Genomic DNA, 20,883 nt, shown 5'->3' with positions numbered 1-20,883 from the left:
GCGTCCTACTATAAAGGAGGATTCTGGGACATTCCCTCCGACAATATAAGGGCAAATAGGCGACGCAGATGTCTATTATTGGAGATGATACAAAAACCTTAGCGATTGAAAAATTATTGAGACAATCGTTCATTCAGTAGCTATTATGATGCTTTACGAACAAGTAATGCCATGTCAGACAAATTGATAATTGATTCCTTTTTTAAAGAAAACCTTTTTGATAATTGTTGTACTCTTCAAACGCAACAGCTTGTAATCGTCGCACTGGTAAAAACATCATTCAGGGTTTTTTTTAATATTGGTTTCTATGTTCAAATGGAGATGATCGTTGTCATGTAGAAGCAATACTAGAGTTACAATGTTAGCCAATCCATGTTACTATAATCCAATTTGGAAGAGTTCAATGGTATGAAATGTCATGTTCAAAGATGTTCAGTAATTTGTATATGAATTTGTATACAAAGGTAAGAACTTCAAAATCAGACAAATCTTTTCGCGGGCCAGATTTAATGTTGCGGCGGGCCGGCTTTTGACCCGCGGGCCGGGCTTTGCCAACCGTTGTTATAAAGTAAACCTTCAGAATCAGGAACCCCATACGAATTGTTTCTCTATAAACAGTATTAGTAACAGCGCTCTGGCACCAATCAAACACGACATCGAACATGAATGACATACACAGAACAAAGAGCAAAATCCAGTTCTTGGATCATTAACTAAACTTCAAATTCCGATGGTTACGTAGACTGCAAATTCCGATCGTATTTGAAATGTCGGAATGGTGTCTCAAAAGAAAACGCCTAAATGTATGCAATAATGATACGTTTTGTCGGACTATCGTTGATTTTCAAATTTTGAGCAAATTTTTGATTTTCATTTTGCATTGCATTCAATAACACTTGATGTAGCACACTTTGAGTGGAAGTTTGGTCAATTTGAATCTAGTGGAACCGCTGGAAATACAGATGAAGAGAAACTTAAAACAAAACTATTCACTTAAATGCTTCTACGACACTATTGCGTGAAATTGATCAGTGAATTTTGAGCGAAGATCATGGCAAGCAATTGAAACATCTTTAGCAATATGTTTAAGTTTGTATGCATTTGGTCACTTGCAGTGTCATCCTCATCACATATTTTCCGTTACGTCGTTTATCCTAGTTTATTCTTATCATAAAAATGGCATCAAAATGTGGTTCTGCTAAAAGAGAAACTTTTATTTTCATTTGCATACTGTTTGCATTTTCGTTTCACCGTTTATCTCCTTGTTTCGCGCGTTCCGTTCACAGTTGTATGCCATTTCGAATATTGATTTCGTCCTTCCCAGCATGCACACTGCGGTTTGATGGGTGCACGCACCTCGTGTCCGCCCTCCCTTTGCCACCTGTTTTCCCTTCGTTACCGATTTATTTCTCATCGCTCATACGTAATCATCCCGTGCATTTTATTATGTTTTCAGGACGTTGTGGCCACGGGAGTCCTTGTGAGCAATTGTGCTACGAGCTGCACGATGGCATGTACGAGTGCGACTGCTCGGAGGGATTCGAGCTGAACAAAAATGGCTATAGTTGCCAAGGTAAGTCGCCATCCACACGCCAACCGTTCCACCAATCACAACACTCTACTTTCACGCACGTCTCGACACCTTCTCCACAATAGGTTTTATTTCTTGCTGTGTGGGTGTGAAACTGCCACTCGGGGGAAAAATTAGGGAAATATTCACCCGCGGAATACTTTTGTTTGTGACGTCTGACAGCATTGGGTACGGGGTTTTGATGTATATTTTGTAAACGCAACTAAGGCTAGTGTTTGGGGCGAAACGAAAGCTGCTCCTTTTCTCGGTACGCCGTAACAGCTCCAAAGTGGCCCAGCACTTCGAAGCGAACGGGAACTTTAAATCGCTTGTAATCCAGCCAGCGTGAGCAGATAAAGTGTAGCACCGCCGGATTAAAACAAGACGGATGGTAAACATTTCGCACGAGAACCGTACTCGTTTGCTTGCACGTCAGCTTGGACTGACTCAAATGCTTCCCCTGCGTTCGTACGGAACGAAGCGAACAACAAGAATTAGGGCAACGATTTGCAACAATCGGATAGATATGGTGAGATTTCGGGTGTAAAGAACGAGCCCTGACCGTGGACAGGTAGGACACCTAGCAAAAAAACCAAAGGAAAAGCCAAAAGAAAAACCACCCAACGCTATTCTGGGTTATCAGTGGCACGATGCGCTTTAGGGGTAGGGGTCCGATTTGTCATTTGTCGAGGTGGGCAAACCGAATCGAACCGAGAGAATGCTGGCTGGATCGCATGTAAATCATGCTTACCTAAAGGATCGTGTATGTGCAAGTGTGTGTGTGTGTGTGTGTCCATAGCGTGTGGCGAAGGGGATACGTAGTCTACCCCTGCCCCTCCCGGATGCTTTAATGGTGCAAGATTTTATTCGCGTTTTCCGGACCACTGTCTGCTGATAGCCGAGACCCGTTGTCGACTCGGTGGCGGCGAAAACAAGCGTTACCATTTGGGAGGCAGCACCAAATCCCCCCTCAAACCTTTCGGGAAGAAAAACTTTCGTCGAATCAGGGAAAATGAGAGCAATGGGCCGGCAGATAGCGCACACATGCACGCCACGGCTGAAAGCTGTTGAATGCAATAAATCTTCACCCGGCCAGGATGCCGGGTTCGCTGTTTCGAGGTGAAAAGTTTTGCGCTTTGCGTGCTTGTCGCGGTGTGTCCGGGGAATGGATATCTGGTCCGGCGTGGCCAGAAGTGTGCAGAGCAAAATGGTCAGCGGACCGAGAACAGTGTAAAGTGCAGCGAAGGAGGGACAGTGAATTAGAACGCCAGAAACTTTTAGAATTTAAATGTACGTTACTGTATTTCACTCTCAGACGATACGACGCGTATGGCACTCGAGTGAGCTCTCGGGTAAAATTTCTCCTGCCCAAGCCAGCGTTTACACCGTTTGGGTGGCTTGCAATTTTATTCACAACTTAAAACAAAGCAAATCACTTTTCCCTCCGTGGTCTTATCGAGCTCTAAACATTGTGTGCACAATCATAAAACGGTCCGCTTTGTCACTTTCTAGAAGCTAAATTTGCTCACTAGAATGAATTTCTAGGTGAAGCGATGGGCTAAACAGACGGGGATAATACGGCGGCGTTGGTTGTCGTAGAAAATCTATGACGCAATTTCGCTACATTCTATCACGCATTGTACCGTCCTGCTTTACATTATACACTAGATCAACATTGTAGAAGTTATTTATTTACAACAGTTCATTGCCACCGACTGGCATGTTTCCTAAAAGCATTTCGATTCCCTATTTTTTACGCTACCGGTAAGTGCACTTAATTATTGTTTTCTCTTCAGTTTCACTTTTTTTCTCTCTCTCTCTCTTCTCCACGGCTCCTGATCGTACCGACTCGTCCCTTTACGTCTGACCCGGTGGAAGATAATTTATTCATATCCTACCTACCTACGCTAGCGAGATTTATTACAGTGTTGCCATTATTTCACACTTGACAACCTTTTATCGATCACATTTAACGGTTCACCGAATTGTTTAACTGTGGTTCCGCGTAGATGTTACGCGCACACGATGTAACATCTGTATATCTGTATGTACATGCACAAGCACACACACACGTGAACAATCACCCCCTTCCGTACGCATTTCCGCACGCATAAAAATGCACAAATTAGCCTTCGCAGTGGGCGCTTCGTAATCGAATCATTCGCACGTACGCGGTCGTTAAGCGCGTTGAAACTTGCCACAATCGAGCCACACGCTTTGCCAGCGCGGAAGCAGAATCGCTGAAAACCATTGATGGCTTAAGATGACTGTGACGGCAGCCGGCATGTAGCGCATTAGCCGTGAAAAATCGGTACCATATTTTGTTAGCAGCTTGGCGGTTGCTTTTTACACTACAAGTCCAATTGGCGTCGGCGCTAAAGGGTAAGAAGCGACGATGGAATTGGCTGCAGTGGGGTGTGGGGTGGAACAACACGCGGTGGGTAATAACCGAGAGCATCAGCTACTAAACCTAATCAACCGTGTAAGGTCAACGGGCAACGGGTTTTTTTGTATTTAATGCCTTTGCTGTCTGCCATACCGCTTTCCTACTACTTCCTGCAAATTGCTGAGCAGAACTTCCACAATGCTTTGTTTGTTTGCATGCGCTTGTTTTTCGAGAGGGGGAAAAATGTTACATTAAAAAAAATGCCAGCAACATGACTTCCTCGGGCGTTAACAATTGACTCTCGAACGCATCGTTACACATTGCACCGGGAGTAAATCGATCCGTTCCGTAGTTTTCTGGTTCGTTTGGCGAAAGAAAGCATGCGGCCTGCTGTATGCTGATTGTTGAACGGGACGGGGCGGAAGCGCGTGCTTTAGGCGTCGGGTTTTTTGGAATGTTAACTAAAACAGTCCAAACGATTGTTGAAGGTTTTTTTCGCCCGTAAATCCTATGCTTGTAGTCGCTGGTCGAATTTACAGCTTTTGGGTGTGTTACGCTGCTCGAGACGCAAGCATTAGCGCAATTTCTCATACACTCGCACTGGTAGTGTGCGTACGCAATGCAACATAACACACACACAGCGCTCGCATAGGCGCCCGGCTCGACTTGACTTGTTTCACTTGCGAATGGTGGTGGTTCCGTTGCTTACGCATTCCTACTTCAGGTGCACCACGTTGGTTAGCTTGAGCAGCTTTTTCGAGCTGTACGGACAGCTCGGCCACAGATGGGAGCATCCGATCGGCGTCACGAGCGCATCACCAGCGTCCCTGAGCAGCTGGCCCATGTGTGCCGCAAAGTGCCATTTCGTCGGACTTACAGCCATCGTCAGCGATAAGGTGGTAGACCTGCCAGAAAGGGGAGGGAAAAATAAAAGTTTAGGAAAGCCTGTCAGTAGCTGCCGTCAAACGTAGTACAAACGTGTAGTACACACTGTACAACGTCCATATTATTAAATGTGTCGTTAATCGTCGATCGAGTTTTAGTTTTCGCAGATCGCTGATACGCGGTACACAAGCTATGTCGGGGGCGGTTTATCGGGGTGCGCAGTCAGTTGTCGATGCTGAACTGTCCCGCAGGCGGTAGGAAGATTACAATCTGCGCCCAGCCCGGGCGAATCGAGAAAACGCTCAACACGCAACCAAGACGAAGCATATGGGAGAGAGCACGTGCGCCAAAGTGGCACAAAGTTTTGGGCTGTGCTGTGGGGCACCCCGCCAACAGATGATTTCTCACCGCGTGGAACCGAAAACGGCACGGAACCGGATTGTTATGTAATGTGCCGGAGCACGTTGCGCTATTCGGTGGCACGTTGCGCGGGGCGAGAAAAAGCGATGATCGGCGTTGGTTGAAATTCGTTCATTTGTTTCGCGGCCAGATCTGGAGGGCGTTATGGTAAATTGTGTAATTTCGGTTTTTAAAGGGGCTCGCTATACCTGCAATAGATTGTTATTGCCGTGGATGGTATTATACGTTTTGTTTACTTCAAATAATTTGCAAAAGACAGTACTAAACAAGGAAGTGAAATATTTAAATTTAACAACAGAAACTGAACTGTTCTATCATGGTCTGTTTTGAATTATTTATTATTCCTCTTCCATCTCGTGTACGCTTAACACAAGCTGTAAACTATGAAACTTTTATCCTTGCTTGTCACAGACGACATTAAAATTGAATCTGTCCCTCGGCAATTGCTAATTCATGGCAGGAAGTTTAAACCTATCTTCTCAAACGCGCACCGAGGAAATCGGAAGCGAAAGCCTCTTCCAGTAATTGAGAGAGAAAAAAAACTTATTTATAAGCCACTCCACCATTGGCTAACAATTCCATTACGAGATACCGTGCCACAAACGGTTCTCGAATAAGGAGGTGCAGCAATAACACTGCGTTGTGTTGACCCTTCGTCCGACCCTGTATGGAAATTTCAGAACGGCACCTATCGAGTTATAGAAAACTAAAACCACCCCAAACGTTTCAACCCAACCCGACCCGACGGCAGAATTGCATTGCGCTTGGTTCGTACGTCTAACGCCTTATCGAAATTCAGCAAACGCCATGCACGACGCTCATGACATTTTATTGGCTCACATTTTGCGTGGCTACAACATCGAAGGTGAACAAGGTTCGCGACGATTGATTGCAAACGGGCAGCAGAACAAGGTGAGGAAGCTGTTGAGACATCAAGCAGTGCGCTTTTGCTACCGTGTGCGGTTGCAATCATGCCAAAATCAGTGCTTCACTTTGCCAATTCCATGTTTGTTTTAAGGGTTTTGTGTTGTTTTGACGGTTGACAATTATGGACTATATGCTAGCAGCAGGTGACTATCCAAGGTAGTTTATGATTTGTTTTAGCGACAGTTCAATGTTGCTGTTTCCTAAAAACAAACGACATTTAAAAACAATATAAATGCGTCAAAGTGCATTTGATTAAGAAAACAAAAAAAAACTGCAAGCAAACGACGCAACACGCCTTAACCAACGGTGCGGAAAAGAAACCGCGTGTGTAAAGCGAACGAAAGTTTGACCGTGTGTTACTCAACCGTTGCAAATACGCACATTACATTGCCTCACGGAACCCAACGCAAGGGACAGAAAGGGAGGGCGAGACCACCACCAGCGTCGATCGTCCGAAAAAAGCCGTTCCGATTGTCATTCCGAGCGCGTTTTGAAGAGAGTGACCCATGGCCGCCACCAAACGGGTGGCTTTATTTTCGCGGCACAGCGTTTTGCGTACAAACCGCTCAATTATCCGGCGGTAGAGTTCGCGGTGGCCAACACCAACAACGCCCCGACACAAGTGAGTGGTTGCGAGTGAGCGACCGATGTAAAGTGTGGCCCAGCGTAGCGTGGACGCTACCGAAATGGCTACGATCACGGTACATCGAGTTCGTTCGCAAGAGCGGGATGGTCGTCGTTGTTCGAAATTCATAACAAACCCCCTACTGCAGGGTGCGGCAGGGTGGGAAAACGGTGGAAGAGAAAGAGAGGGCAACAAAACAACAACAACAGCAGCGACCAACACACTTGGTTGACGTTACCATCGGCGTTGGCCTGAAGTGGCTGACCTCGATCGATTCGAGTCTAAATCCACACATATACTAATGCACGAGTTCTGGTTGCATGCGAATGGCGTTTTAGTGTCTCGTGGGCATATTCCGACGGATGAAGTGATTACACCTAATTTCGTTTAGTGCGGCACTAACTTACAAACATTTAGACTTGAGTGATCTTAAGACACGAACCCTCCGAATTTGCGCCTGTTTGTAAAATAACATTTTAAAGCACAACCGTCAGATTGTTTATTTTCTAGTTGTTGGCCTTGACCTATATTGATTACGTTTCGAGCAACATGCAGAGCGAATTACGTCACTTTCACCACGCTCAAGGTTAAAGAAACAGAAACAAAAGTACAAAAATGATGCTTGTTGGCCATCATTCGCATGGTACCCAAAATTGATGGAAATCGCGTGGATTGGCGAAACTATTGACCTTTAACCAGTGCCCATGTAAGGGCCCTGTGGTTACATTTACCATCCAGTATTTCGGATTTTTTTCCACACTCTTTTGTGTTATTTTTGCTCCTTTCGAGAAAACTGGTTGGTTGACAGTGATGTAATACAGTGTGTTCAAGCTTCATTGAGCAGCCGAGGGAAATAAAATGTTACAACCAGATGCTGGATGTGCTCTGCTCCAATGAGCTAAAAATGGAGGGAGAGGAGGGAAGAGATTGTTTTTTTTTATCGCGCACGTAGCGTTCGTAATGCATCAAGCCTCCGGATCCGGAGCCGTCTGCGAAGGCACAACAATTTCATATGTTGTGGTTCGACCAAGGATCGCTGCGTCATCGTCTGCTTCCACGCTCATAAAGCCATCGATTCATTCGCACACGTGCCACAAGTGATCGAGACCTACAAGTGAACTCCGATGAGCAAACTTCCAGAAGTAAGGGCGTTCTTCGTAACACTTTCCTCTCTCGACAGGAATTGGTAGGCGTGGAGCGGACTGTAAGACGCTTCTAGATGTGTGACCATTAATTTGGGCTTTTGTGTGTTTCATTGCGTCAGTGCGATGCTTCCGCATTCGAATGTTCCAGCACACGGCAACACGACGACGAAATCGTTCCCGTTCTTGCCACGATAACATCATTGTAATGAGAAGCTTGGCGATTGCATCGTCCAGGTGAGATGCACTCGTAAACTAGAGCAATTTCGTCACCGAAGCCAATCTACAGTGGAATAAACCAATTTCCATCGCAATAAACAAAGCAGCAAACAGGGGAAATCGGTCCCTACCGGCTTCGCGATTGCAGCACCCTCGACAGGCTCTAATGTTATTGAACCGTTCCGATGCAGTTGCTGTGGCGTGTAAGCGATCGCGCGGGGTACTGCGTACGCATGCGCAACTTCCCTTTCACTTCCAGTTCCGAACGGGGCTTCGCGGGCTACACCGAGAAGCAGTCAAAACTGGTTTTCATTTCAATGACCCACAATAGACCCACAAACGATGTAAGCTCACGCACGCACGCACGCACGATCGCACAGCAGTGAGTGGAAGTTCCCGCAGCACCGTCTTGCATCGAACAGGTCCTTGCGCTTACCTTATCAGTGAGAGCAGATCCCGCTCGCGGACGTTCAGTGAGTAGTTGGGTTTGGCCGCCATCTCGCACAGCAGCTTCGGAAGGCACGCTTCGCGCAGGGAAGCTTTCAGCTTTTCCTTGCGCGCTGCCAGTTCTGCCGCCGAGAGGCCGGTCGTGTCTTGGTCCTGATCGAAGTCACCGTCCACATTGCTACTGATTTCTGTGAAGCAAATATAAAAAGCAAGGCGCACGCACGACACCAAATCGATAAAAAAAACGCATTTCATTCATAGGCAGGGCGGGGCACTAATGACGGTAATAAAGTGTGACGGTTCTGCACGTTTTATGCATTGTACGCCTTTTATACTATCGAAGCTATTTATTTATCACCCAAGCTCCAAGGTTCTGGTCACCTACCATTTGATGGACTGGAGCGTGTTTGAGCACCGGTAGCAGTTTCTTTTCCGGTGGGAATCATTTTGGCCGTGTTTGCCTCGACCTCGGTAAAGCCGGATAGGAGCGACTTATCTTTGGGCTCCTTGCGGGCCCCGCCATATCCAAGCAGGTCGCCGAATATGATCACTACGAAGGCCATCACAAATATGATACGGAAACGCCACGCCACCTCCATGGTAAGATGTAATGCCCTGGTACAGCGCGCTGGTACGATCTGTTACCACCTCGAGTTACAGCATTCGATTTACACTACTGACAGATCGCAACCGTCAAGTAACGCTACGCGCACCACGTTTATGTATGCAATCGTGTCACAACGTTCACTTTTCTGTTTTGAGCAATATTTAATATTACAGCTGCTCCGCTTGCGAGCACCTTGAACTCCACCCCACAAACCACTCGATCTTCGCACGCATTCAAAACACAATGTGATCCATAAGCTCTCTGCAGAAACGGTGGATACTGTTTAAATGAAGAAACGCTAACTTGGCTTCGCAGACACTGGTTGTTGTTTCACTTCAGCACAACCGCTGGTTGTTCACCGATTTCACTCACTGCGCTGGTTTGATCACGCACGATCGGTGTGTTTATGGGTAGTGAATCGGCACGGACGCTGTACGAACGCTGTGACCGATCGCGGGTACACTCAGAAAGCAAAAGTGCACACCTGGGCGCGAACCTGATCGTAGCTTACCTCCGGCTGTCGTTTGCTGTGGTGAGCGTGAGAGGTGGGAGCATTGGAGGTCTGCACACTATCGTGTTCAATTTTGAAAAGTTCCAGCATTGATAATTTATAAAAAGAAACGACTAATCTAGCAATGTGTGTTTAAAAAAGGTACTCAATGCGTTTTTTTTAAACTTGACTACTTTAGTGATTGTGAACTGCTTGTTTCTCATCAACGAATAAAAATTTGCATTATTTTTTTGAATAATTGAAGAATATTGACCACAAATAAATGATGTTATACAGCAAAACGAGTTTTGATGCTGTTTACTTGCCACCGTGCTCACCATTGTACTTGGGTCGCGAGTTCTTTCGTGTGCTTTTACAGCAGCACTCACTCTCATTTTTCACCTATGTGCAACCACAAATAATGCTTCATGGTGAGAAACGCTCCAACAATGATCGTCAACTTTATTCACTCATCGTGCTCATATTGTGCATCGTGAGAAGAATACAGTTTTAAAAACTGGTCATTTGTCTCTTTCTATTGCATTATGATATGAAATGAGTCAACGGATTTTTATTTGCTCTATAAAAGAGCATAAGGCCGGTCTCGTAGTATAGTCGTCAACTCGTACGACTTAATAACATGCCCGTCATGGGTTCAATCCCCAAATAGACCGTGCCGCCATACGTAGGACTGACTATCCTGCTACAGGGGAAAATCAATTAGTCAGTGAAAGCCAAGCCCACAAGTACAGACATGCCTTGACCGGCAACGGTTGTTGAGCCAAAGAAGAAGATAAAAGAGCATAATCATTTAAAATCAATAATTTGAGTGAATTTGTATGTTAAAACTGTTAATTAAATAAACAGTATTTTAAACAAACGCAATAATTTAAAAAAATCTGATCATTTAAAAAAAGCTAGAAAAACACTTTTATAAGTATGTTACAAACAGTCAATGTATAGTTGTGTTATTTAAGAAATAATTATTATTTTGCAGTTTTTCTTTATTTCGCGTCTTACCAGTATAGTAAATTATTCATGCTTTTTTAGATGAATAAACCATACGTCACCACTATGGATAGTGGGCATCAACTTTCGATAAATAGTTAAAGCTGTTTTCAAAGTATATGTTTAAGCTAGATGAGCATTGATACAAGAACATGAAAATTTCTTTAAGTTATTTTATTCTGCTGCTTATTCAGGAGAAGCGACTGCCGTATTACTTATATAAGCTATTCTTTAGGCTTTATGAAAATCGATTTGTTAAAAGTTGTGTATGTAATTAACAATTGAAACTATTAATTCGATCATAACAGTACATGGCTACTACCTTCATAGTTAGACAGATAATTGAATCGTCTTATATACCTTCTTGTTCTTGAGCGAGATTGTTGTCTATGAAGAAGATAAGCTTCATGTAATGAATATTTGTTCAAAATTGAATACGATTTTTTAATTCTCATTTGATTCGCTTCTATTGATTCTTCTAGTTCTGCTGTAACAAAAAAAAACTATTATTTCTGTAACAAAGATAGGCTAAACAGTATCGTAAAGAAAGGTAAAGATTTAATTTATTCAGTTTTCTTTTTAACGACATTTGCATTGCGAAAAATTAATAGATACATAAGGTACAGGATGGCAGATGGCTTGAATATACAATGTGCAGCTTAATGTTAGCTGCAAAACTATCGCTCCATGACATTGGGAATGCTGGTCCTGAGCAAACATCTTTTGGCCAAATGTGCTACTTTGAAAGGAAGATTTCTGGAAGATACAATGTGAATAAAATAGTTAATACATATTGATTTCATCTACGCACATCCCCTAACTTACTCATAAATCCCAACGAAAGGTCCAACAACTTTCGGTATGTAGACGTGCGCCTTGTTGTAAAGTATTCCACCAACAACTGCTCGAGCCACCGTTTCACTACGCATGATGGGAACCCGATTTTTTATGCTACAAATATGGAACAAAAACGATTGTTTAGACAATGAACAAAAAAAACTATCAGTGTGCTATTCTTACCCCATCTTCTTCAGTGCATCCATAAGCTCGAGGCGTGTTTTGATGAAGCACGGGTAGACGGTTGTGGTTTTAACGATATCGTCAACGCCCTCGTTGTGTAGCTCGCTGGCAAACGAACCCATCAGGCCACGGACGCCGTACTTGGAGGCGGCGTATGTAATAATGCGCTCGATTGGCAGGTACGCTGTGGGATGAGTAGCGCAAGCGGTTAACTCTCCAACCGATGCCAAGAACAGCGCGGCTTATAGTACTTACAGGCTATTGATGCGATGGCCACAATGTGACCTCGCTTTCGCTGGATCATATCATCCGTGAAGACACGTAGCGTCTGGCGGTGCACATTGGGCGAGCGGCACGGAACATAGAGCGAGCCGCAATGAGGACAATTAATTTGTGTACAGTTCGTAATCAAAATACTCGTCCACACCGTGTACCTACCCAGAGATGGGACAGCAGGTTGATTTCAATCACCTTCTTCAGATCGTCCGGTGTGCCCTCGCGCAAGGACATCAATGGCAGGACACCGGCATTGTTCACCAGAATATCGACCGGGCCCAGCTTGGACGACACCTCCCTTTTCAGGTTGCTTACCGCCTCGAACGAGGAAACATCGGCCTGCCGATAAGGAAACGGGAAAACGTGCCCCATTAGTCCCGCATTGGTCCCCGCTGTATGTTAGGTGAATGGCAGGGCATTGCAACGACACACCGAGTGCACCGTGTGGAATAAGCCGGGCAAAACTAGTTGCAGTTGATTACGCCGGTTATGTGCACCATCACTGGTGCACTGGCGCTTGCTCAATACCACCGAGCTAGTTTGAACGCGGCAGGGCGATGTTAGGTAATAGTGAGCCCCCGGAAAGGTGTGCAGCAAGCGAAAAAAAGCGCAGACAAAACAAACACCAAAACAAACACACAACACACCCCTTTGTGTGCTGGGCTTGACAAAGCGTCCGGAGGCCGGCTGCCGTTTTTCATCACTGCTTACCTTAAAGAATTGTGCCTTCACGCCCAGCTTCCTAACGTCGGCAACAGTTTGTGCACCATTGACATCGTCCAGGTCGACCACGGCAATATGACAACCAGTCTGGGCGAGCTGCAGACAGATGTCCCGGCCGAGTCCGTTCGCACCGCCAGTAACGAGCGCCGTCCAGCCGGATATGTTCTTCTTCGTTGCTTTGCGCGTCAGCCCGGCAAAGAACTGCACTACGAGCGGTACTAGCAGGACAAAAAATGTCACCACATCCAGCACAACCGAAGCGACAAAGCGGAGCGTCTCGACCAGACTTGCCCCTGCCCTGGAGGATGTGGGCTTCCCACTTAGCGCCTTCTGGTACGGCGTTTGGCCGATGTTATGTAAACTTTGCATTGTGTTGCCTTGCGCCTGCCCTGAAACGTTGCCCTGCACAAAACTGCACACACTGCACTCGCTGCTAGCTTCTGTCTCTATCGCGATAGCACTCGTGTGTGTATGTTTCTGTGTGTGTGTATAACTGTGCAGGGTAAGTATCGTGACGGTGCTGTTTGATTTTGCTACTCCGTTTGAACCACTCCGGGCAAACACCGAAGCGTAACTGATCGCGAATTGTGGCGCGCAAACTGCAGTTGCAGCTGCAAATGACTCGCAGTGCGTTAGCGAAACCCTTTTTTCCTAACCCTACCCACTGGAACTTACCGTTAATGGGCCCCAGTGGGCCAGCCCACCCGGCAGTTGTTTTGGTTTGGAAGGACCGAGAAAAAATGGTTTTGTGTGTGCAATTAAGTAACGTACTAAGTGGAAAGTTCTCAAAACAGTGCTTGCTGCAACCACAACAAGGAAGGAAAATATTGTGGGTCTCCGATTGTGAAAGTTTTCAAAATCAGAAACGAAAACATACTTTATTTGTATAGCAATCATGTGAAAACTCATTTGTAGTTTTTGTATTTTTCCATTGTAAACTGAAGATGCGTAAAAACCTATGACTGATGGTGTACGACAAACATATGGTGAATAATGCATACAATCAAACCTACAAAATATTGTTTTTACACAGCATACGCGATGAAGCTGCATTGGTAAAGACTAAAGCTACAAATTAAGAAAAAAATATATCCATAATAGACCCATGGTAAAGTCATCAGTTCGCATAATTCAAACACATGCTCGTCGTGGGTTCAGACCTCATATGGACCACTCGTAGTAAGGACTGACTATCCGGCTGGCTCGATACGATACTAAATAGGCCTCGAAAGCCTGTAAAAGGATAGGATGACAGCGTATGTCGTTACGCTAATAAGAAGATTCAAGATATCTACAAAAAAAACTATCTAAAACTAAGTAACAATCAAGAACAACGATGCCCTGGAAAATTCATGTTTTTGTTAAAAAAAAAACAAAATAAGAATTCAAATTTAGTTGTTTAAGGAAATTATAAACATATCCACAGGGATAAAAATAAGAATTTTGTAGATATGTAGATTAGAAACGTTTGATATCAATACTACAAAAATGAAAATATAGCACAACTTACCATTACTTTAATTAATAGCTCTATTCAAAATTTAGACACTCAACATACCTATTCATCAACTAAGAATATATTTAATGTGACTAAGTTTTGAATCATAAAATGGAATTTACCACGTTTTAAAAATGCTATACTTCATCAAGTTTATAACTGGTCTTAGAATGTTTCAAACTTTTTAGATTGGGCAAAAGTCAGTGTTTATAACCTAAATTTTATATTTGAAATGTTTTCAGTCTCAGTGTCGATCAGCCTGTGAGTAGTTTATGTATGAAGTAGTTTCAATATCTCTTAAAAACATGCCCGTCATGGGTTCAATGTCAAAGACACTTGACGTTAACAAAATTGCCGTGCAACAGATTTTTTTTAGTATGGACTTTTCATCGAGTATCTTCGATGTTGGCTTTATGGCGCGACTCTATTGGACGGTGTGTCTTAACCCACGATTATATTATACAAATGTACTGTGTCACCGATCAAACAGGCGTTTGTTTTGTTTTCTTTCGATAAGAAAATTGATTTTCAGGAATTCTACATTTCGTAAAGGAAACACCTCAAATTTTGAAAATCGTTGATTGTGGCTCACGCAAACGTCATTCTATCATACTTGGAAATACTTTGAAATTTTCTCATTCTGCGCTCGAATTTTTCTTGGTCCTGTCCATCAGCGTTGGAACTTTTCCCATTATTGTTTGAATCAGTAAACTGGTTAGTGCATAAGGAAGTATTCTGTAATAATTGAAATGATTAATATTGGTCTACTCCAGAATACATTTATTGCTTTAGATTTTACCCGCTTAGATACATGAATAACCGGATGAAAAATGGTGCGGCATAGACGTCGACCTGTCCCCTTAACATTCCTTCGATAGCAGAGTCTGCCACATTTTCAGGCGTCAGAATGGCCAGCTTTTCATCCAAGCTGTAAGAAGAATCAGTTTAAACCAAAATAATAAAAAGCGTTTTAATGATGCACTGTCCGAGACCATTATAAGTATGTAACTATATTGAGTATATTTTGAAGTCCCACTGCAAGGGGTCTATACGCTGTCTGCAGAAGTTGTAGTACAACTCATCGTGACCAAAATGTGCTCACCTTAATTCGCTCAACAGATCCATTAGTTCCTTTCTGGTGGCGATGAAGGTTGGAAATAGGGTAGTGGCTACAATTTTCTCCCCGAAACCATCCATCGTTAGCTCGCGCTGTAATGCCTGCATCATCCCGCGTATTGCAAACTTGGTAGCAACGTAGGAGACGGTCCGCGGCATTGGTAAACAACCTTCAATGGCAAACCAAGAACGTATGGTAGTGAGTAGAGTCTTAGGTAAATAAAAATCAAACCTTCCCTCATTGAAGGGCAAGAATGCAGAATCGTTTGACGATTTGTGCTGCAGTTTGCATACCCAGTATTGAGCTGACGGCAAGAATGTATCCTCGCTGGCGCTGCTTCATTCCATCGATGAACGTGCGGATGGTCTGTTGAAATTGTACGAATCGAGCAAAGAAAAGAAATAAAATAATAAGCACGTCAAAGCAAGAACATACTGCAACTGTGAGCCAAGCTTATTGAAACCCATCTTTATCGAATCTCAATGTCATCGTCATTTCGATTGTCTGAAGAGAGCCCAGAGCCTCCCAAGGCGGTCATGTTGGAAGTGGTCAGTGCTTGCATAAGCAAAGGTCAATCACATTTCACTCACGGTGTGAGCGTTATTAATGCTGCTTTTTTATTATTGGCTAACGGTGTGGTGGGACAAATTGGGTTTGAACCAATGTTGCGATTGTTTGTACGTTGGACGTTGCGTCACTAGCGCTGCATAATTGCTATCTATTTCGGATGCACTTTTGCCGATGAAAAATGATGCGAGTACGCCTAGACTGTTCGGCTCAAGGTTGCTTGCAGGCGTTGGAAGAGGGGGGACCTCTATCGTTAGTGTGCCGTTAGCTTCGGTATTTTCCCTCTCATTACGCATGACACCAGCAGGTGCCGCAGGCCTGCCGGTAAACATCTGCAAAGAGAGTACGCTTTGAGCGTTTTCCTTCGGTTTGGTGGGAGTTGGGCCGTTTGCAACACTTACTCGAACTGCTTGCTGAACAATGCCATAATGTTCGGCACGAACACTTCTCGCTTGTTGATCAGCACGCCCCAAACGATCTGCTCCGCCACCTGCTCCGGCGTGAATACGTAGAAACGCTTCAGGAAGCTAAAAATATAGTGAAAGCAGTTATCATCTCAATTCCTCCACCTACGGCTAAGCGTCTCTCGCACGCATCGTCCAAGTACTTGAGCTTGTCGAGCATATCCATAAACTGTTGCCGGGTGGCAATGAGGGCCGGATAGACACAGGTCGTCTGTATCGTGTTCTGCAAACCGTCCATACGCAGCTCACTGTTGAGCGATTCCATCAGTGCCCGCACGGCGTACTTTGTCACCGTGTACGGAATGAAGCGTCCCACCGGGAAGTAGGCTGCAAGGTAGACCTTCATTAATTCTGGATCAAACAAACCAGTCGACCTTGATTTACCGGCCCGAAACCTGGTGCCGGTTTCCTGGCGCGCAGGGCAAACGCAAGGGTTGCGAATGTGCTGGTGTTCGAGTTTGGTGCAGAGTGCACTGACCCGTCGCTCACTACTTACCCGCGATCGAAGCGATTCCGACGATGTGACCACGGTGCCTAGTGATCATGCCTGGCATGAAAGCGCGTATCGTCTAGGTGTATGTGTTTGTGTGAAAGGAAATAACCTCAAAAAATTAAAACATTCTGAATGGTGCAAAAATAAAAACCCGCTCAAACGGGAGGAGTGGGAAAAGGTTAGCACACAGGAAAAAAGGCGAGTATGTTTGCATGCAAGGACTTTAGGGCACATAAACCAGTTACAGAATAGAGAAAGGGGTGCTCACCAGGTTCCTTTTACTTTTTCACACAGTAATTTTATGGTACACTATTTACAATGTATTTTTGGTGCGATTCACACCCACATTCACTTGGACCTGAAACTTTTGAGACGTTGTTGGTTTAAGATCAATTCCGACGTACATACTTTATTGACAGCTTGGTAGTGTTGATGTATTGCACTGAGAGTATTGAAAGTGTAACGGACCGAAAAATTGTGTAGCCAATTAATGTAATGTTCATGATGCATATAGGTTGATTTTTGTTTTTTGGAAGTCGCTTGAGTTTGGTTTCACTATCGGCATTCGGATCCCGACTTGTGGGGATGGAATTGGGTCGACCGGAAAGATCACTAGGTACTGAAAAACATAAGCGACTACGATCAGCAGGTACAGTGAATATGGGTCGAAACCAGATCAAAGTAGGTTTAAATCCCTGCCAGAACTTGCTGCATCGACCGGTCGGAATCATTTACGTTTTCGTGCACCTGATTCGAATGATCGATTCTTTAGGTCCCTGTAGATACGGATCGACCCGCACATGATGTGCATGATGGGCACTTTCAATCGATAAATAGGCAAATATGTCTTACTGTGCATAATTGTGTCTATAATTTCCATGTTTTCATATCTGCTTCATAATTGATTTAATTTTTACAATTTTCTTCAAGCTGTTTTTCTTCAGCAAGATTGCAGAATTCTTTTTTTCTTTTAAATGATATACAATTATGATAAAGCATGTCTTTTTATTTACATTTTTAAGAAATTAATTAGATGCAACATTTTTCGATATTGTTTAACCTCACCATTTAATTAATGAAGCATAAAACACAAATTTAAACAGCATTTTGATCTTTTTTAGAAAACAGCCTTTTCGAAGAGGTTAATCACTTGTTTTGATTTTTTTTTACTTTGCACAAAACCCACCAATGAATTCCTTTGACTATTTACAAAACACAACATTTGGTTTAGCAAGAACAACTATAAAACGAACTTTCTTACTCAACTTACCCAGAAATGCGACAGTAGATTAACATTAACGATGCGCTCCAGGTCGGCCGGTTTGCCTTCGCTGAGCGAAAGTACCGCCAGCAGGCCAGCATTGTTGACCAGCACGTCCACTGGGCCAAGCTTGGATTCAACCTCCAGCCGCAACCGTTCTACCGCCTCGTAGTTGGCAATATCGGCCAGAAAAGCTTCCGCCTTCACGCCGAGCGCGCGCACATCTTCTACGGTCCGTTGCGCTCCGGCCAGATCGATATCGACCACGGCCACCTGGCAGCCTTCCCGGGCCAATCGAAGGCATAGCGCCCGCCCCAAACCGTTAGCACCGCCGGTAACGAGGGCGGTGTGGCCGTGGATTGATTTCTTCTTGCTCGGTAGCACGAGCCCAACCAGACCGCTGAGCGCGAGTGGGATCAGCTGCAGCAGGAACTTTAGCGTGTCCGGTATGACATGGTTAACGACGAAACGAAGCAATCGAAGCGGCTGGCTACTGGCCGCGCTTCGGTGGGCTAACTTGGCCGGGACGTAGCCATTTTCAGCGTTCGTAAAGTAGGGCACTTCGGTGGCCATATCCGTTCAGCACGATCAGGCTTAGCTTAAAACACACCAATGCATAAAACCGATCTGTTCACCGAGCACTCCGTAGCACAACTGACGGCACCAGCTACGAGCTAAACGTGTTCGTGGGTCTCCTTCACTTAAACTGAACCCACCAAATGGAGCATCTCCCCGCCGAGACGGTTTGGTGGCGCACCACACATGAAACACAAAAAGATCTCTCAGCATTGAACATGCGCGCGTCTTTGCCTGAGCACCGGTTTTGTGGCAATCGTTGCATCTCCTTCCCACTCGAACCGGTGGCGGGCCGGGCCTTGCATGCATTGCGACCAGTGCGTGCCAGGCGCCAAATGGAGTGAACGGTTCGCGGCGCTGCAAAGCAGCCCCGTGGAGTGATGTAGGTATGGATGACCTTCGATGAGTTCTGTGTTCCGAAGGTGTCCATGCATCACTAAGGTCCCGCGGATCGACCATGCGCTATAAGTACACTGTACAGTTATTCTTTGTGCACGTACTACCACGATTTGTATAGTTGGTGGTGGGTTTTTTGTGTCTTATGATGATACAAATGCACTACTGAACTTTTGCTAAGCACTATGAGTTACTTATTATAAATAGTCATAAACCATTGTTCGTTTCTTCAATATAAATCTTACTTTATTCAAGGGTCATTTGGCACATTCTTGGAGTTCGAACATTATCAACAGTATTCTTTATGTAGAAAAGCCTCATCACATAAACTAGTAGCTCGAGTTAATGGCAACATTCTTGATTCAGGTACAAAACAGTAGAAATTAAAACAACGCTTTGCCAGTGGCTACTAACGCGCATGCAGCAGTGCGTAGAAACATTACTATTAAACAGTGAGATAATTATTCATCTTTCACCCATTTTCGCATTCGATGCCATGCCTATTCACTAATTACGCTTAGCCGTTAATTGATAAGCAGATGACGAATGAAACATGATCATCATGCAGCGATTGTTCCCCTGATGTGTGTGCCGTTCGGAAGTGCACGAGGCAAATAATTATGCACCTCCAGCGTCTCAGCGTGACCCAACAGCAGCGGGTTGGAGCAGCAAGCGGGAGCCGACTTTCTCGACTTTAACGGATGTAAATTTTTTACCGCCCATCTGCCCTCCATTCAATTGGCTGAATTTCACCTGATTCAATTTAATTCACTTCCCTCCCATTAAAGTAAGGGTAAAATGATTTGGGAGGGCTAATTTTATGTACTTCAATTTTTCTGCCCATTAAATGCGACGAATTATGCCCGCTTGCGACCGGTGGGTACGTGATTTGAATGAGCCGATCGAACGCAACGCCAAAGGTCACGGTAATTAGTGCACCTTCGCGTGTTGGAGCGTATAACGTTCGATTAAACCTACTCTTGGAAAGGGCCAATTAATGCAAACCATCACACATACAAACAAAACAAAAAAAAAAGCCCGCCTATTTATGCACCCACCCATGATGACGATAATGTGGCAAATATTACGCTGGCGCAAGTTAATGAAGCCGTTCGGCGTATGTGCGTGTATATATATTTCCCCTCACCAAAGCATCCAGCCATGTTGAGAGGAATTGGCAACAAATGATCGACTCATCAAGCTAGGCAAACAGCGCCGTGCGCGAACGTGAAACTTCGAGTCATTTTGTTTGGCTAGTATGTCAGCGCCTCTTTCATCAGGTACGACGATATTGCTCTTCAATGAAGCATTCCGGCAACAGTAATTGAGTAATTGGATACATCCAACATTGTCGCTTTTCACGTTCAGCACCCACCACTGGGTCGCGCCGGTGGTTGGGATGGGAATGGCGGACGGTGTGGGCTATGTGTGTGATTGATTGTCGTAATGAGCGTCATGTAGCATACGGTGCGGTTCGGTTCAATTCCAAATCGAACAAGTTTTGCAAGTCAGACAATCTGTCTCATTGTGATAAAGGTAGGCCCTCCATTACACCGCATTGGCAGTGGATGTACATGCATAATTTTACATTGTCACATTACCGCATCGTGGCATCCTAATCATACGTGTGGGTGACATGAAATGTTTCTTAGGGTTGAATGAAATCCATGAAAACGGGAGCTTGTAAGACTAAAGAAAAGTTAAAATAGATGAAATTAAAAGAAGCATTTAAAGTTTATGGTGTGGATTGAAAGTGATTTATTAAA

The 20,883-nt window shown here is 44.5% G+C and overlaps 4 protein-coding genes across 9 annotated transcripts in view; 1 reads left to right on the top strand and 3 right to left on the bottom strand.

Moving 5' to 3' along the window:
- The window catches only part of LOC120947312 (uncharacterized), a 139,008-nt gene that overhangs the window by 57,958 nt on the left and 60,167 nt on the right, over positions 1–20,883 (top strand). For 4 of the 5 annotated variants that reach the window (XM_040362528.2, XM_040362527.2, XM_040362526.2 and 1 more), the window contains exon 3: positions 1,457–1,573. The exons of the other annotated variant lie outside the window; for it this stretch is intronic. In XM_040362528.2, coding sequence (XP_040218462.2) covers positions 1,457–1,573 — 117 coding nt within the window. The remainder of the gene's footprint in view (positions 1–1,456; positions 1,574–20,883) is intronic. 5 annotated transcript variants of the gene reach the window in all.
- LOC120947316 (uncharacterized) lies at positions 2,924–9,883 on the bottom strand. Its single transcript, XM_040362534.2, has 3 exons — positions 9,007–9,883; positions 8,611–8,809; positions 2,924–4,861 (listed from the first exon to the last, which is right to left on the bottom strand). Exons 1-3 carry the CDS (start codon positions 9,218–9,220, stop codon positions 4,672–4,674), a joined length of 603 nt encoding a protein of 200 aa, XP_040218468.1. The 5' UTR covers positions 9,221–9,883; the 3' UTR covers positions 2,924–4,671.
- LOC120947315 (uncharacterized oxidoreductase YoxD-like) lies at positions 11,268–13,587 on the bottom strand. The gene is made up of 6 exons (XM_040362533.2): positions 12,734–13,587; positions 12,185–12,361; positions 12,002–12,074; positions 11,747–11,930; positions 11,552–11,677; positions 11,268–11,482 (listed from the first exon to the last, which is right to left on the bottom strand). Exons 1-6 carry the CDS (start codon positions 13,112–13,114, stop codon positions 11,404–11,406), a joined length of 1,020 nt encoding a protein of 339 aa, XP_040218467.2. The 5' UTR covers positions 13,115–13,587; the 3' UTR covers positions 11,268–11,403.
- Positions 14,372–19,460, bottom strand: LOC120947313 (uncharacterized oxidoreductase YoxD-like). Of its 2 annotated transcripts, none has more exons than XM_040362531.2 (5): positions 18,155–19,438; positions 15,654–15,726; positions 15,346–15,529; positions 15,043–15,171; positions 14,372–14,978 (listed from the first exon to the last, which is right to left on the bottom strand). In XM_040362531.2, exons 1-5 carry the CDS (start codon positions 18,716–18,718, stop codon positions 14,879–14,881), a joined length of 1,050 nt encoding a protein of 349 aa, XP_040218465.2. In that variant the 5' UTR covers positions 18,719–19,438; the 3' UTR covers positions 14,372–14,878. The 2 variants fall into 2 exon arrangements, with proteins under 2 accessions (XP_040218465.2, XP_040218466.2); XM_040362532.2 differs by lacking the exons at positions 14,372–14,978; positions 15,043–15,171; positions 15,346–15,529; positions 15,654–15,726 and adding exons at positions 15,900–16,259; positions 16,329–16,454; positions 16,535–16,718; positions 16,888–16,960 and having other exon boundaries at positions 18,155–19,460.

The sequence above is a fragment of the Anopheles coluzzii genome, chromosome 2, assembly GCF_943734685.1.
Source record: "Anopheles coluzzii chromosome 2, AcolN3, whole genome shotgun sequence".
Classification (NCBI taxonomy): Eukaryota; Metazoa; Arthropoda; class Insecta; order Diptera; family Culicidae; genus Anopheles; species Anopheles coluzzii.
The sequence above is the reverse complement of the archived record's forward strand: the minus strand, read 5'-3'. Positions and strand labels throughout refer to the sequence as shown.